The sequence below is a fragment of the Anastrepha obliqua genome, chromosome 4, assembly GCF_027943255.1.
Source record: "Anastrepha obliqua isolate idAnaObli1 chromosome 4, idAnaObli1_1.0, whole genome shotgun sequence".
NCBI classification, from domain to species: Eukaryota; Metazoa; Arthropoda; class Insecta; order Diptera; family Tephritidae; genus Anastrepha; species Anastrepha obliqua.
The window spans coordinates 1,614,794-1,626,027 of record NC_072895.1 but is presented as its reverse complement, the minus strand read 5'-3'; the positions used below and the strand labels follow the sequence as shown (position 1 = coordinate 1,626,027).

At 36.1% G+C, this 11,234-nt stretch overlaps 1 protein-coding gene across 10 annotated transcripts in view; it reads right to left on the bottom strand.

The window, feature by feature from the left end:
• Nucleotides 1-3,567: 3,567 nt before the first annotated feature.
• Nucleotides 3,568-11,234, bottom strand: part of LOC129243566 (myocyte-specific enhancer factor 2) — a 119,048-nt gene continuing 111,381 nt past the window's right edge. For 3 of the 10 annotated variants that reach the window (XM_054880669.1, XM_054880672.1, XM_054880670.1), the window contains exons 7-12: nt 10,940-11,038; nt 10,150-10,277; nt 8,575-8,741; nt 7,221-7,618; nt 6,195-6,266; nt 3,568-3,763 (exon numbers count right to left, since the gene is read on the bottom strand). In XM_054880669.1, the coding sequence (XP_054736644.1) occupies nt 3,573-3,763; nt 6,195-6,266; nt 7,221-7,618; nt 8,575-8,741; nt 10,150-10,277; nt 10,940-11,038 (1,055 nt within the window). In that variant the 3' untranslated portion in view covers nt 3,568-3,572. The remainder of the gene's footprint in view (nt 3,764-6,194; nt 6,267-7,220; nt 7,619-8,574; nt 8,742-10,149; nt 10,278-10,939; nt 11,039-11,234) is intronic. The other 7 variants (XM_054880674.1, XM_054880675.1, XM_054880676.1 and 4 more) reach the window with 4 other exon arrangements.

The window sequence follows — 11,234 nt, the reverse complement described above, 5'->3', positions numbered from 1 at the left end:
CAAAAGTCGAAAAAAAAAGTTTCTAGATAGAGTTTTTTTGTCTTTGGGTTGGCTACAGTAATGCCTTGAGTAGTGAAACCCGTTCATAGCAACGTCCTGTACCCTAAGTATCCTCTGTATTTTCAGTCGCAACGTGGCCTTCGTTTGAGCATCGTATTACTGTCGATGAATAGTGAAAGTTGTACACATTTGAAAGATTTTGTAATGGAGAAAATTGAACAAAACCAAATGGAATCACCTTCGGAAGGTTAGTAAAATACGAGAAATCTTTAGTACATATCAATACCTCGACACAAAATTTTTAGCTGCAGCAATACGTAGATACATTTTTTGCAATTTTTTCTATAAAATTTGAGTTTTCAAACTGTATAGTAATACAACGCCGTCATATGCTGCTTTGAAACCTATTAAAGGTTACTCAAAAAAGTAATGGTTACTGAATAAAACAAGATTCAGCTGCTACCACTTGCTACCTTGCGACCCCGAAAACATATAAATTTACATGCATCTTGATTATGTTCTTGAATATACGCTATTTCACGTGAGGGGGTGGCCAATAGGGGTGGAAGGGGGTGGATTTTCAAAATTTTAAGATCAAATTCGTAATTAGCGACCCCGACAACCCCCGAGTAAGAAATTTTGAATCAATTACTTAATTTTTTGAGTTTTGGCCAGCTTTTCGGGAATCGGCCGCACTGTGCGTCGGAAGACACAAATGCATCAGCTGCCCTACTGCTGCCATGTTTAATGAACTCGCTTTGCTTTCGTTTGATTCAAATGTTTATAATCTTTTGTGTATACAACCTTGAAAGAGCTAAAAAAAATTACAACTCCATTAAATCGCATTGGATGGGCATTGGATGGGCATTGGATGGGCATAGGGCATAGCCCTAAGTTCATTAGAAATTACACTAAATTTGAGAAAAATGGAGCTTTAAAAGTTTGCGTCAGCTAAGTAAAAATTTAGCGAGTGTGTATGTGTGTATACTGCCTTTACCCCTCGTTTGCCTGTCTTACCAAAACAAAAATGAAAACACATAATTTAAAATGAATTTAATTGAAATCATTGCTTACACTACTTTAAAATTCTAGTACAATGCGCAAAATATTGTATGAAAAGAAATAGAAAATCGATTTGATATTATTAATTAAAATGACGATTGGGTTTTTTTTGTTTTAATGAATAATATTGTTGTTGTGATTGACTCGCATGCAATTACGTATTTGGATTTTGTATATGTATGTATGTAAGTGTGTATGCATTTCTTTCTTAGCCATTAATTTGGATTTTATTCAGATGTTTTTTGCTTTAAATTTTTTATGGTTTTTATAAAACTTAAGGTAAATCTTTTAAACTTAACATTTACTTGCCACACACTGTCTTATACAAATTTCTTGAGTTTCACACTTACATATATATGTACGTATGTGTGTATGTATTTGAAACAACATTTGCTTGTTTAATCTGCACAAAAACAGTTTTTACATACATAAATATTATTCTATTGTAAATATTAACAGTTATGAGCTTAAGATTAGACTTTGCAGTTTAATTAAAATTCAACGACTTTTTCTTTTTATTGTTCGGTTTTTTGTTTTTCTCTTTGTTTTGGGAAGGTCTGTGTAGTTTTGATAATAATTGCAAAGCGCCCGTTAAAGTATGCGTGACTTAAGTTCGGCTTCATAGCGAACGAAATATTTTACTAAATTAAAGGAAAAGGAGTATTTTATAACTAAGAAGAAATCCTTGCTAATAATTTTACATAACATTTGAATTTTTGGGTTAAATTCAGCAGTAATGGTATATTAAAAAGTCTCCACCATAAAAAAATATGCTCGTCTAACTCAATGCTATATTTTGCCCAATTCTTTCAAAACAACTCTATTCAGGCCAAGCTTAAGTTATGCATACTTTTAGGCTTGCTTAACTTTAATATTTGTTGCGTCTTTTGCACGACTTTCAGCGGTGTTTCCAGCGGAATTATTAATTTGAATTTTACTTGCATCATTTCACCTAAACTCCATTCTTACATCATCATTCTGTTGAGCATGCATACACACACACACACGCATCGTATGTATGTGCGTGTGCACTGTAAGCAAGCTCAGCCAGCTATTATTAGTGACTTAATTCAAAGGTTAGACTAAAGTAACTTAATTAACTCTTTTCAACTTTCATATAATTAACGCGAAACTAAACTAAATTATTTTTATTTTAAATTAAGTTTATTCCACTGCACCCTTTTTCACTTATGGACTGCTCTGATTTATTTATGCTAAATTTTATTTTTGTTTTTGTTTTTTGAACTAATTTTAGGAGCAACGTTGACTTACATTTACGATATGACACTATAATGAATATTTAATCCACAAACTTCCCGGCCTGCGGTGTGCTTCGAGCGTCGCTATTGCAAAATCGTAAAGCTTAGCTTCGATATTCGACTAAGCGAAAGTTCATTTCCACTTGAACTGCAGCTTCGAAGCCTACGCAGTTGACTGCCCAGCTTTCATACTTTTCTAGTCAGCCTGGACTCATATCTTAAACTTAAACTGGGACTGTGATGCTTTTACTTTTCAACTTTCCTATTGCTAATTGTTATTCCTTGCTTTTGTTTCTGTTTTTGTTTTTGTTTCTGCTGGTTGGTGATGCTATTGTTGATTTAAGCTTGGCTTTGTAAATTGGTTTCAACGAATTTTAGCTAACAGTTGATTATGTCATCCAGTTTCCTCTCCTCACTCCGCACTCTTCAGCAACGGCCAACTCACTTGGATATGATGGCGTTGCCCACATTGTGGGCGTGGCTCATCGCGCTCATACCTAAGCTGTGATGGGCGAGCGTATGGTGGTGGTGATGATTTGATCCACCCCCGGTGGCCGCACCAACATGGCTGTATGCGTGATGTGTTTGTTGGGGCGTGTGATTGCCACTACCGCCACTGGCGGCGCCTCCATAGAGGCTTGTTTGCGCAATGAAGCTGCAATCAACGGCATTCAAATAGTTGCTGCTCAGCTCGCCTTGTTCTTTCTGTTGCTGCTGTTGATGTTGTTGCATTATCAAACGTTGCTGTTGTTGTTGTTGCAAGTAGCTCGCGTATTTACCATGACGCCCAGCATGTTGGTTGCCACTTAAGGTGCTGTTGCTGTTGTTGTTGCTGCTGTTGCTAGCACTGGCACTGCCATTGCTGTTGTACGGTGTGCGGATGCCGCCGCAATGGGGTTTCAAAAGAGGTGAACTGTTATTAGCGCTGCTGTTGTTGTTACTGTCATTGCTGTTGTTTGTGTTACGTAGGAAAGGCGAGTTGGCGGTGGGTGAGAGCATTTGCTGACTAACACCACCGCCACCACCCCCAACACCTAATCCACTGCCGTGGTTGTTCGTGTTGATGCTGCTATGCTGTGACTGCTGCTGCTCTTGTTGCTGTTGTTGATAATTTCTCAGTGTTATTGTTGCTGTTGTTGGCGATGTGTTTGCTGCGCTTGTGTGGTTGCTGTTGTTGTTACCGCTGCTGCTGGTGCTGGTGCTGGTGATGGCGCTGGCGCTACTGCTGTGATGCCCCACTTCTCGCACAGGCTATGTTGGCCAGCCGCCGGAGATGCGTGGACGCTTGTGCGCCTGATTCGGCCCATCATAGTCGTTTAGCTGTTGTTGTTGCGCTTGTTGCTGTTGCTGCTGATGTTGCGCCTGTTGATTGGCTGTTAGCCGTAGATCGGGCGATGGCACATTGGTGGGGGTGACCGAACCTGTATTGAAAATTATAAAGTCTGTTATTTCATTAGTTTGGGCTGTACAATGAGGTGAAGTGTATGGCGCGGAAAGGCAAGGCGAGGCGATTTGTGTGAGTGATTGAGGTTGCAGTTGCGGGTTATTTTCTTTACACAATTTTATTAAAAAAATAGTAGTATTTCGCTTAGTAACTCATGCATTGCAGGCCGCCCCATTGAGTAAACGTTCCACAGCTGGTTGGATAGCTAACTGCCCGGCGAGCACGCCACGATATGCTGGTTAATCGGATTGTGGCTGCCGACTGCTGGTTACAGGTTTCGGACTGGTCGTTAGTGGCGTTAGCGAACTATGCGGCTAAAAGCGGCTGGCGGTAGCTGCAGGAAACGCAACTCAAGGGCGAAGCAAGGCGCATGCGTAACTGACTGCAGGTTTTCTTCAAATTTATGCAGATCAAAATTTTGTTTTCAACTACATTTGAATTGTTTGGTTACATATAGACTACATAGATGCACAAGTATTAGTTTTACTCATAAGCATGCAATAATTCTCTTCACATATAAGTATATACAAATGTACCACTAACACCATGAAACAAAAATATTATAATAAATACATATGAATGCATACACAGAGATGAAGTGGAAGTGTGTGGGTGTATGTGTCAGGATGGCATACAGGCGTAACAAAAGTAATAGATAATTTGTGCGAATGGGCAGTTTTTGAGATAAAATCGGCCAATTTTATAAATAATTGCAATGGCCTCACTGCCAATAACTGGACTCTGCGAAACACGCGATAGATTAGGCATATTTGATAGAATTTCATGTAGAAGATTCTTAACTGCATCGGATTTTTACAGTTTTGCCCCAAATTCAGGCAGTAAAATTTCCAATAGCAATCCCCAAATGGATCGGGTGAAAGAGTTGAGATATTTAAATATTCTAATAATAATAATAGTAGTTCATAAGAAGTAGCTCCTTCAGTCTATCTTGGACGTTTTTGATTTCTTTTTTGGTTTGTTATGAAAGGTCCACCCTACAAGGTACACCCTAGCAAATTTTCAAAGGACTATTGGAATCATCTAACGATACTTGTGCGCATCTATTACCGAAGACTTGACCCTGTTTAGATATTGAGGGCCAACGTTAAATGTTTTTAGACTTGGAAGAACTTATCTCGAAAATTTCATTTGAAGAGGAGGTGGAACGTAAATGATGAACAATAAGTGGTTTAACAAATACCAACACAAATCTGCATTGGAACTCATAGATGGAATAAAGAAGCCAAAAAGCAAAGCAAATTATTGCTTGTTGACCGACAAGTGTGCGCACGATTTGTTATAAAGAAAAGTTTGTGGTTTAAGTATTGTGCAGACCTGAGCAGATTATATGAGATTGAATAAAAGGCTTCAAATCCATTCATATCAGCTAATTGTCGCGAAAAGCGACAGCCAATTTTACGCAAAAAAAAAAAAAAAAAAAAATTAATGTACCAGCGAAATTAGGGGCCAAATATAGTAAAAACTAGTTTTTAATTTTTTCATGCCACGACGTCAAGATAAAAAAAAAAAAAATTATTCAAATAATTCAATGTAATATATCAAATAAAAGAGCACAATTTCGGAGATCAAAAAAATTATTTTTTGGTACGCATCCTTTGGCACTTACTCCCATATCCTGTCTATCACAAATTTCTAAACCTGTTGCATTGTAAAGTTGGCTGGCCAGGTTAGTCTTATAAAGATTTATGTTACTTTGGATTATAAAAATGTATCATATATGTACTTACACATGCATTGAGTATATATACTTAGTATAAGCGTTAATTATGTAGTACAACTATATGAATTATACAACTAAGATCAGTGAAGGTTCTCTGGGGTGAATTTGAAATGAAATGCAGTACTTTTGGAAACCCGGTTAACGACAGTAAAAATAAGGCTCGAAAATAGTTTCATGGGCGTCTGGAAGGACTAACTGTATACATATGTCTGTATGTATTTATGTATGCTTGGATGTGTTTAAGAAAAGGCTACTTTATTACACAAAAGGACTACCAGTGAGAAAAGGTGGAAAAATGGCGTAAGACTTAAGCCAAAGTAAACCAAAAACACAAAGAAAGAACAATAATCTTAACACATAAACCAAACACCTGCCAGAGAGGTAGCCACAAGTGCAGTGGCGAACAGACAAGAACAATAATGATTACAATAATTAAAATTTATGTGGTTTATGTGTGTTGCTGTGGACGCGGGAATATGTATTTGTGGATACTTTTTTAAAATGTGAATTTTTTTGTACATTTTCAAATTTTTAGGTATGGCTTAGGGATATAGGTATGTATGTATGTAAGTATGCTTGTATGCAAGTATGTATGTTTGTATGTATGTATGTAGTATATGCATGTATATGTCAATTTGTGCGCTTATATACTTTGAATTAAAAGTTACTATTTTGTTGGCCAAATTACCGGCGAAATTCCATAGTCTAGAATTCGACCCCAGTTGCGAGCGGTATTGATATCCTTCATATTTATCTAGCACTGCAAATGTTTTAATAGTTTAATGTTTCATTTGATTTCATTTGATTTCATTTATTTTATTTTTTGCAAATTGTGGTAACCGCGTGGTGTAAAGAGAAAGAGAAAAAACATAACAAATCAAATAGTAACAAAAAGTTTCAATAATATGCATGTAGTGGTGGATACTGTTAAAGAGTTATTGAGTAGAGGTGCAGATAAATATTGGGGGTTTAGCACGCTTGGTTAGAAACGTGCCTGTGGTGCGTATGAGCAACTTTTCCTCTCACTACTACTGCCAAATTTTTCACATTACTGCCATACATTTTGATGTTACTCATACGCACTGCTGAACTAGAAATATACAAAAACTTTCGTCGCGAAGAGTACGTCGCATACACGTTTTGTTTTCCGGAACTTTAGCTAACTTTTACGCCTTTAACCTAATTTATCTTTGCAACCTTTAGAAATCAAACTTCGTCCCGTGAAATTCATAACCCAACGTTTTTCTTTTTGTTGTTATTCTGTTAATATAGTATGTTAAAGTGGTGTTTGCACTATTTTAAATTAATCTGAATTAAAATGCCAAACAAGTTATTACGAATTTAAGAAAAATCTATTAACAAGTAAAATAATTTAGCTAAAAATTTACATGCTGCCGAAAAATTATGCTAAATCGCTGTTATTCAAACGGTATTTAGTAGAAAATATTTATCTTTTATTTGCAAACATATGTATGTATGTAGGCGCACAACAGCATTTAAAAAATAAAGCAAAATATTCATTACTAACTATATTATAAAAATTCTATTCAGTCGGCAAAAAATGAAAATTAAAAAAAAATGTAATTTTGTTATTTGAAAAAAAAAAGTTGCATTACGCTAACGAACAATAAAATAGGAGCGTAGCAAAATTTTACTAAATACATATTGATAGTAAGAAAAGAAAATATTTTAAATGAATTGAGTGTTTTCTCACCTCCTTGCGTCGGCGTTAGATGGCCTGTGGAGGAAGGTCTTGAACCGGGCATCACCAGGTGCTGTTGCGGATGACTTAGAACACTCAAATTAGCAGCTTGCTCGGACGCTGAGTTGCCGCCACCGTTGGCACCAGTGCTGCCCGCTATCACCGCCGCCGCATTCATATTGGCAAGAGAGAGCGCATTGGAGGTGGAAACGTTGTTTGACGATCCTCCGCCGCCTCCACCCCCGCCACCGCTTCCACTGCCGCTGCTTCCCGCCGAGCCATTACTGTTCTGCTGATGATGGCAACCAGAGAGATCGCGTGGCGGTGATTGTGGCTCGGATTTGACTTTGATCGAGACGGGCGAGGTGGCAGGCGGTGGTGTGCTATTCGGTACGGCCAGGTGGGGGAGACTGAAATGTAAGAAAAAGTAAAAAGATTACACATGATAAACGTATAGTAGGTGTCTCATTCGTATTATTCATTTTATTTTACTTAAATTTTAACTTGGCAAATAAATATAAAAAAATGATACCTCAACAGAACTAGCTCGGGAAAATAACAATGAAATCCTGAACAATTAATTAATTTTATATCTGGTTATTATTGTCAAGGATGTCGGAGACCCTAGTAGTCAGGACTTATTTTTAATTTATGTAATTATTCATTATTAGTTTTCATATAAATAATCCAAAAATATTATCAAAGAATTCAAATGAATTCGTATTGGCAAATAATTTACTCAAATTCCTCATTTCGATTTTTTCTTTTTTTAATTTGTAATCCAAAAATTCGAGGTAACCACCATTTTTTTTCTCGAAAAAATAAATGTCGGCATCAATTTTTAGAATTTTATTCCTTTTCAACTGCAATTAGGCTGATTCATTCTGAGGTTCCCACATCCGGTGACGCGCTCGAGCATTTCGCTCTGTATCTCGTGATGGATGAGGGTAGTCTTAGCTTCCAAATCCTGAAATGTAGCTAAGTTATCTACATACATTTTTCATTCCAGACGCAGTTTTATAATTTTATAATCTAAAAATTGTTCTTTGTACATCTTTCAGTGGTTTTTTTTTGTATGGTTTGGTTCAGTGGTTGGTTTGTTGCGGAAGCGCTAATTGGATTCCTGGTGAATCATCACTTCAACCAACTAACCAGCTAACCAACCAACCAACCACCCAAAAAAAAAAGGATTGTTTAAGGTATTTCTGTAGAGCTTCTATTAAATTATAACGAAAAAGACTAAATCGAATATTAATTTATATAATTCAAACACATTTATTTGGTATTCTTTATTGTTAATAGTTACTGACTCCCTGCTCTTAATAACAACAATGTACTCTTATAAATAATTAATTGAACTACTCACCCCGAGTGCTGTACGAGTCCCTGATGTGTGGTCCATGGCTGTAAACTCATTACATCGGAGGAACTCATCGAGAAGTCTTGCGGTCCAAACGTATAGCTGGTCATGGTGGGTATTGGCGTCTGCAGCGTCACCACGGGCGTATTGAGTGATGCCTGATTGTGTCGCTGCTACACAGAGGGATAAAAATATAATTTAAATAAAGAATTATAAACAATATTTTAGTTTAGATATTTATTTATTTCTCTGAAATCTGAGTAGAGTCCAAATTAATTTAAAAGATTTGATGTTTCTTGTAGTCAATCATTAATTTCATCGAAATAAAAAAAGAGGTTGTCTGTATAGTCGGTTTACTGACGATAGTTTAACGTGACAACGTCATAAGAAAATATTGATGGAATGGTTGCAATTTTCAAAACAAAATTTTAATTTTATTTGATTGATAGATATTTTGTATGGATAGAGAGGAGGAGATAAATGGAATTTCAATGGAATAGGTCAAGTTACATTTACACAAACGTGAAAAATGACGAAACATTTATCAAATTCATGAAAGATATCTTCAATTTCGATTGTGCATCAGACGTTAATAAGTCAACAACACTTTACACTCGAAACACTCCCTTTCATTTCCTACTTTTTCTATCATCGTCCTATTCTCAACAGATAAATGGTTCATTGCCATGCACACAGGAAGAAGGCATATGCAAATACAAGTATGTGAATTTATATACCTACATATGCGCATATACATACATACGTATGCTCACTCAAGTAGGACAGAGCCAGATGTCGAACGTTGCCGAACGCGGGGGCCGATTGTGCTCTTTGTCGTTCGTTCCGCGCTCTCGCTTGCAGTTCAAGCACATTAGCTTACATTTGCTTGCGTACGGAATAGATTCGTATATTTGATATGTCCATATGACTTGTATGCATCTTTACATATAGATTTGTTCTTTTTGAAAATTGCGCGAAATTGTATATGTACATATATGCATGTTTATATACATATATTAGTATACAACATATCTTATAAGGTATATGGTATATATTACCATACATTTTTTCCTTCATATATAATAAAAAAATTAATAATAATAACATTAAAACAACAGGTATTATTAACAAACTTGGTTTTATTTTAAATTCTTCAAGTAAATCAAATTAATAATAATCAATAAGAAGGCATATGCAAATACAAATACGTGAATTTATATATGTAATATACATATGCGCATATACATACACATATACGCTCACTTAAGTAGGAGCGAGCAAGATGTCGAACGTTGCCGTTCGTTTGCTTTGTTCGTTCCGCGCTTTCGCTTGCAGTTCATTCAAGGTAACGGCAAGGTAACGACAAATGAGCAAGGTAACGACACATTTTCTCGTGCGTGCAGCCTGTTAAATCGAATTATAAGACGTTATCACGTCAAAAAGTTCAAATAAACTATCTGAGAAATCTCTCCATTTTCTAACCAATTTAGATTAATTTTAAGACTTTATTCTTTTTATAATTTATGAAAACAAGAAAACGTTCTTTTGTTAGTCATGAATCCAGTGCCGCCGAATACTTACATCTCCATAGGTAATCTCATCTGTAGCTGACATATTTTGAGCAAGTGGTGTTGGTAAGACGAGTCGTAGGTTGGAAGCACGTCCATTTTGGCCGCCCGGCGACTGTTGCTTGTGGGACAAATGATGTGCTGCAAATCGAGAATCGAAAATAATTTAAATATTTGGCGCCAAACAAAAGAGATCAGATTCGTATTCACACCGGGGGGACTTTAGCTTGGAGAGTTGCTAGTATTTGTATATGCAGGTGTTTGCCATTTTTTGTTAATTTCATATTTTACTTGGGGTCGTATGGAACTAACAAGTAGCCATTGTTTGCCCTGGTATGAATACAAATTTAGCAGTTAGTTCAGACAATTTTTTTGCAGAAGAGATGTGTTTGTCAAAATAAGAGATCAGCAAATTGTTTAAGGAACAAAACCAGGTGAGGTGAAAAAATTTAGTGAGTGGAGTTGAGCATAGCTGCAGTTAATTAGTTGAAAGCATGTTTTTTACATATAAGAATTATATTTTTTTCATTAGCTATAACACCAGCAGGGCATGTGAATGTAAGATATGTGGGTATGTATGTAGATGACAGCATGCATATGCACATAACAACTATTTCTTAATGCAAATTAATGGTGCCATAAATCTTCATGCTTGTGGGGGGAATTTTGTTATTATTTTTTAGGCAATATTTGAATTTGGTTAAATATTTGGTTAGAAATTTTTTTTAGTACAACGTTTTAGTAAAATGTTAATGAGCGACTGGTTATGGTTTTTTTTATTTTTTTATATTTTTAGCGCCCACCTAAACCTGGACTCGGTCCTGGACTGGGCGATCCACCAAGCGGCGAATGTGAATGTGGATAACCGTTTGACATCTCCAACATGGAACCCGATGGATAAACTGTGTTGTTGTTGTCGTAATATTTGCATTTTTTTGCGATTTATCGTTCGATTGATATCATAAACACATACACAGACAAGTTTTTGATTTATAGGTGAGTTGATTTTGTTTGATGGTTTGTGGTTGTGGTAAATGAAAAGAAAAAGAGAAAGAGAAAAATTTTGTTTTGCATTGCCTTGAGTAAAACATACAAAAA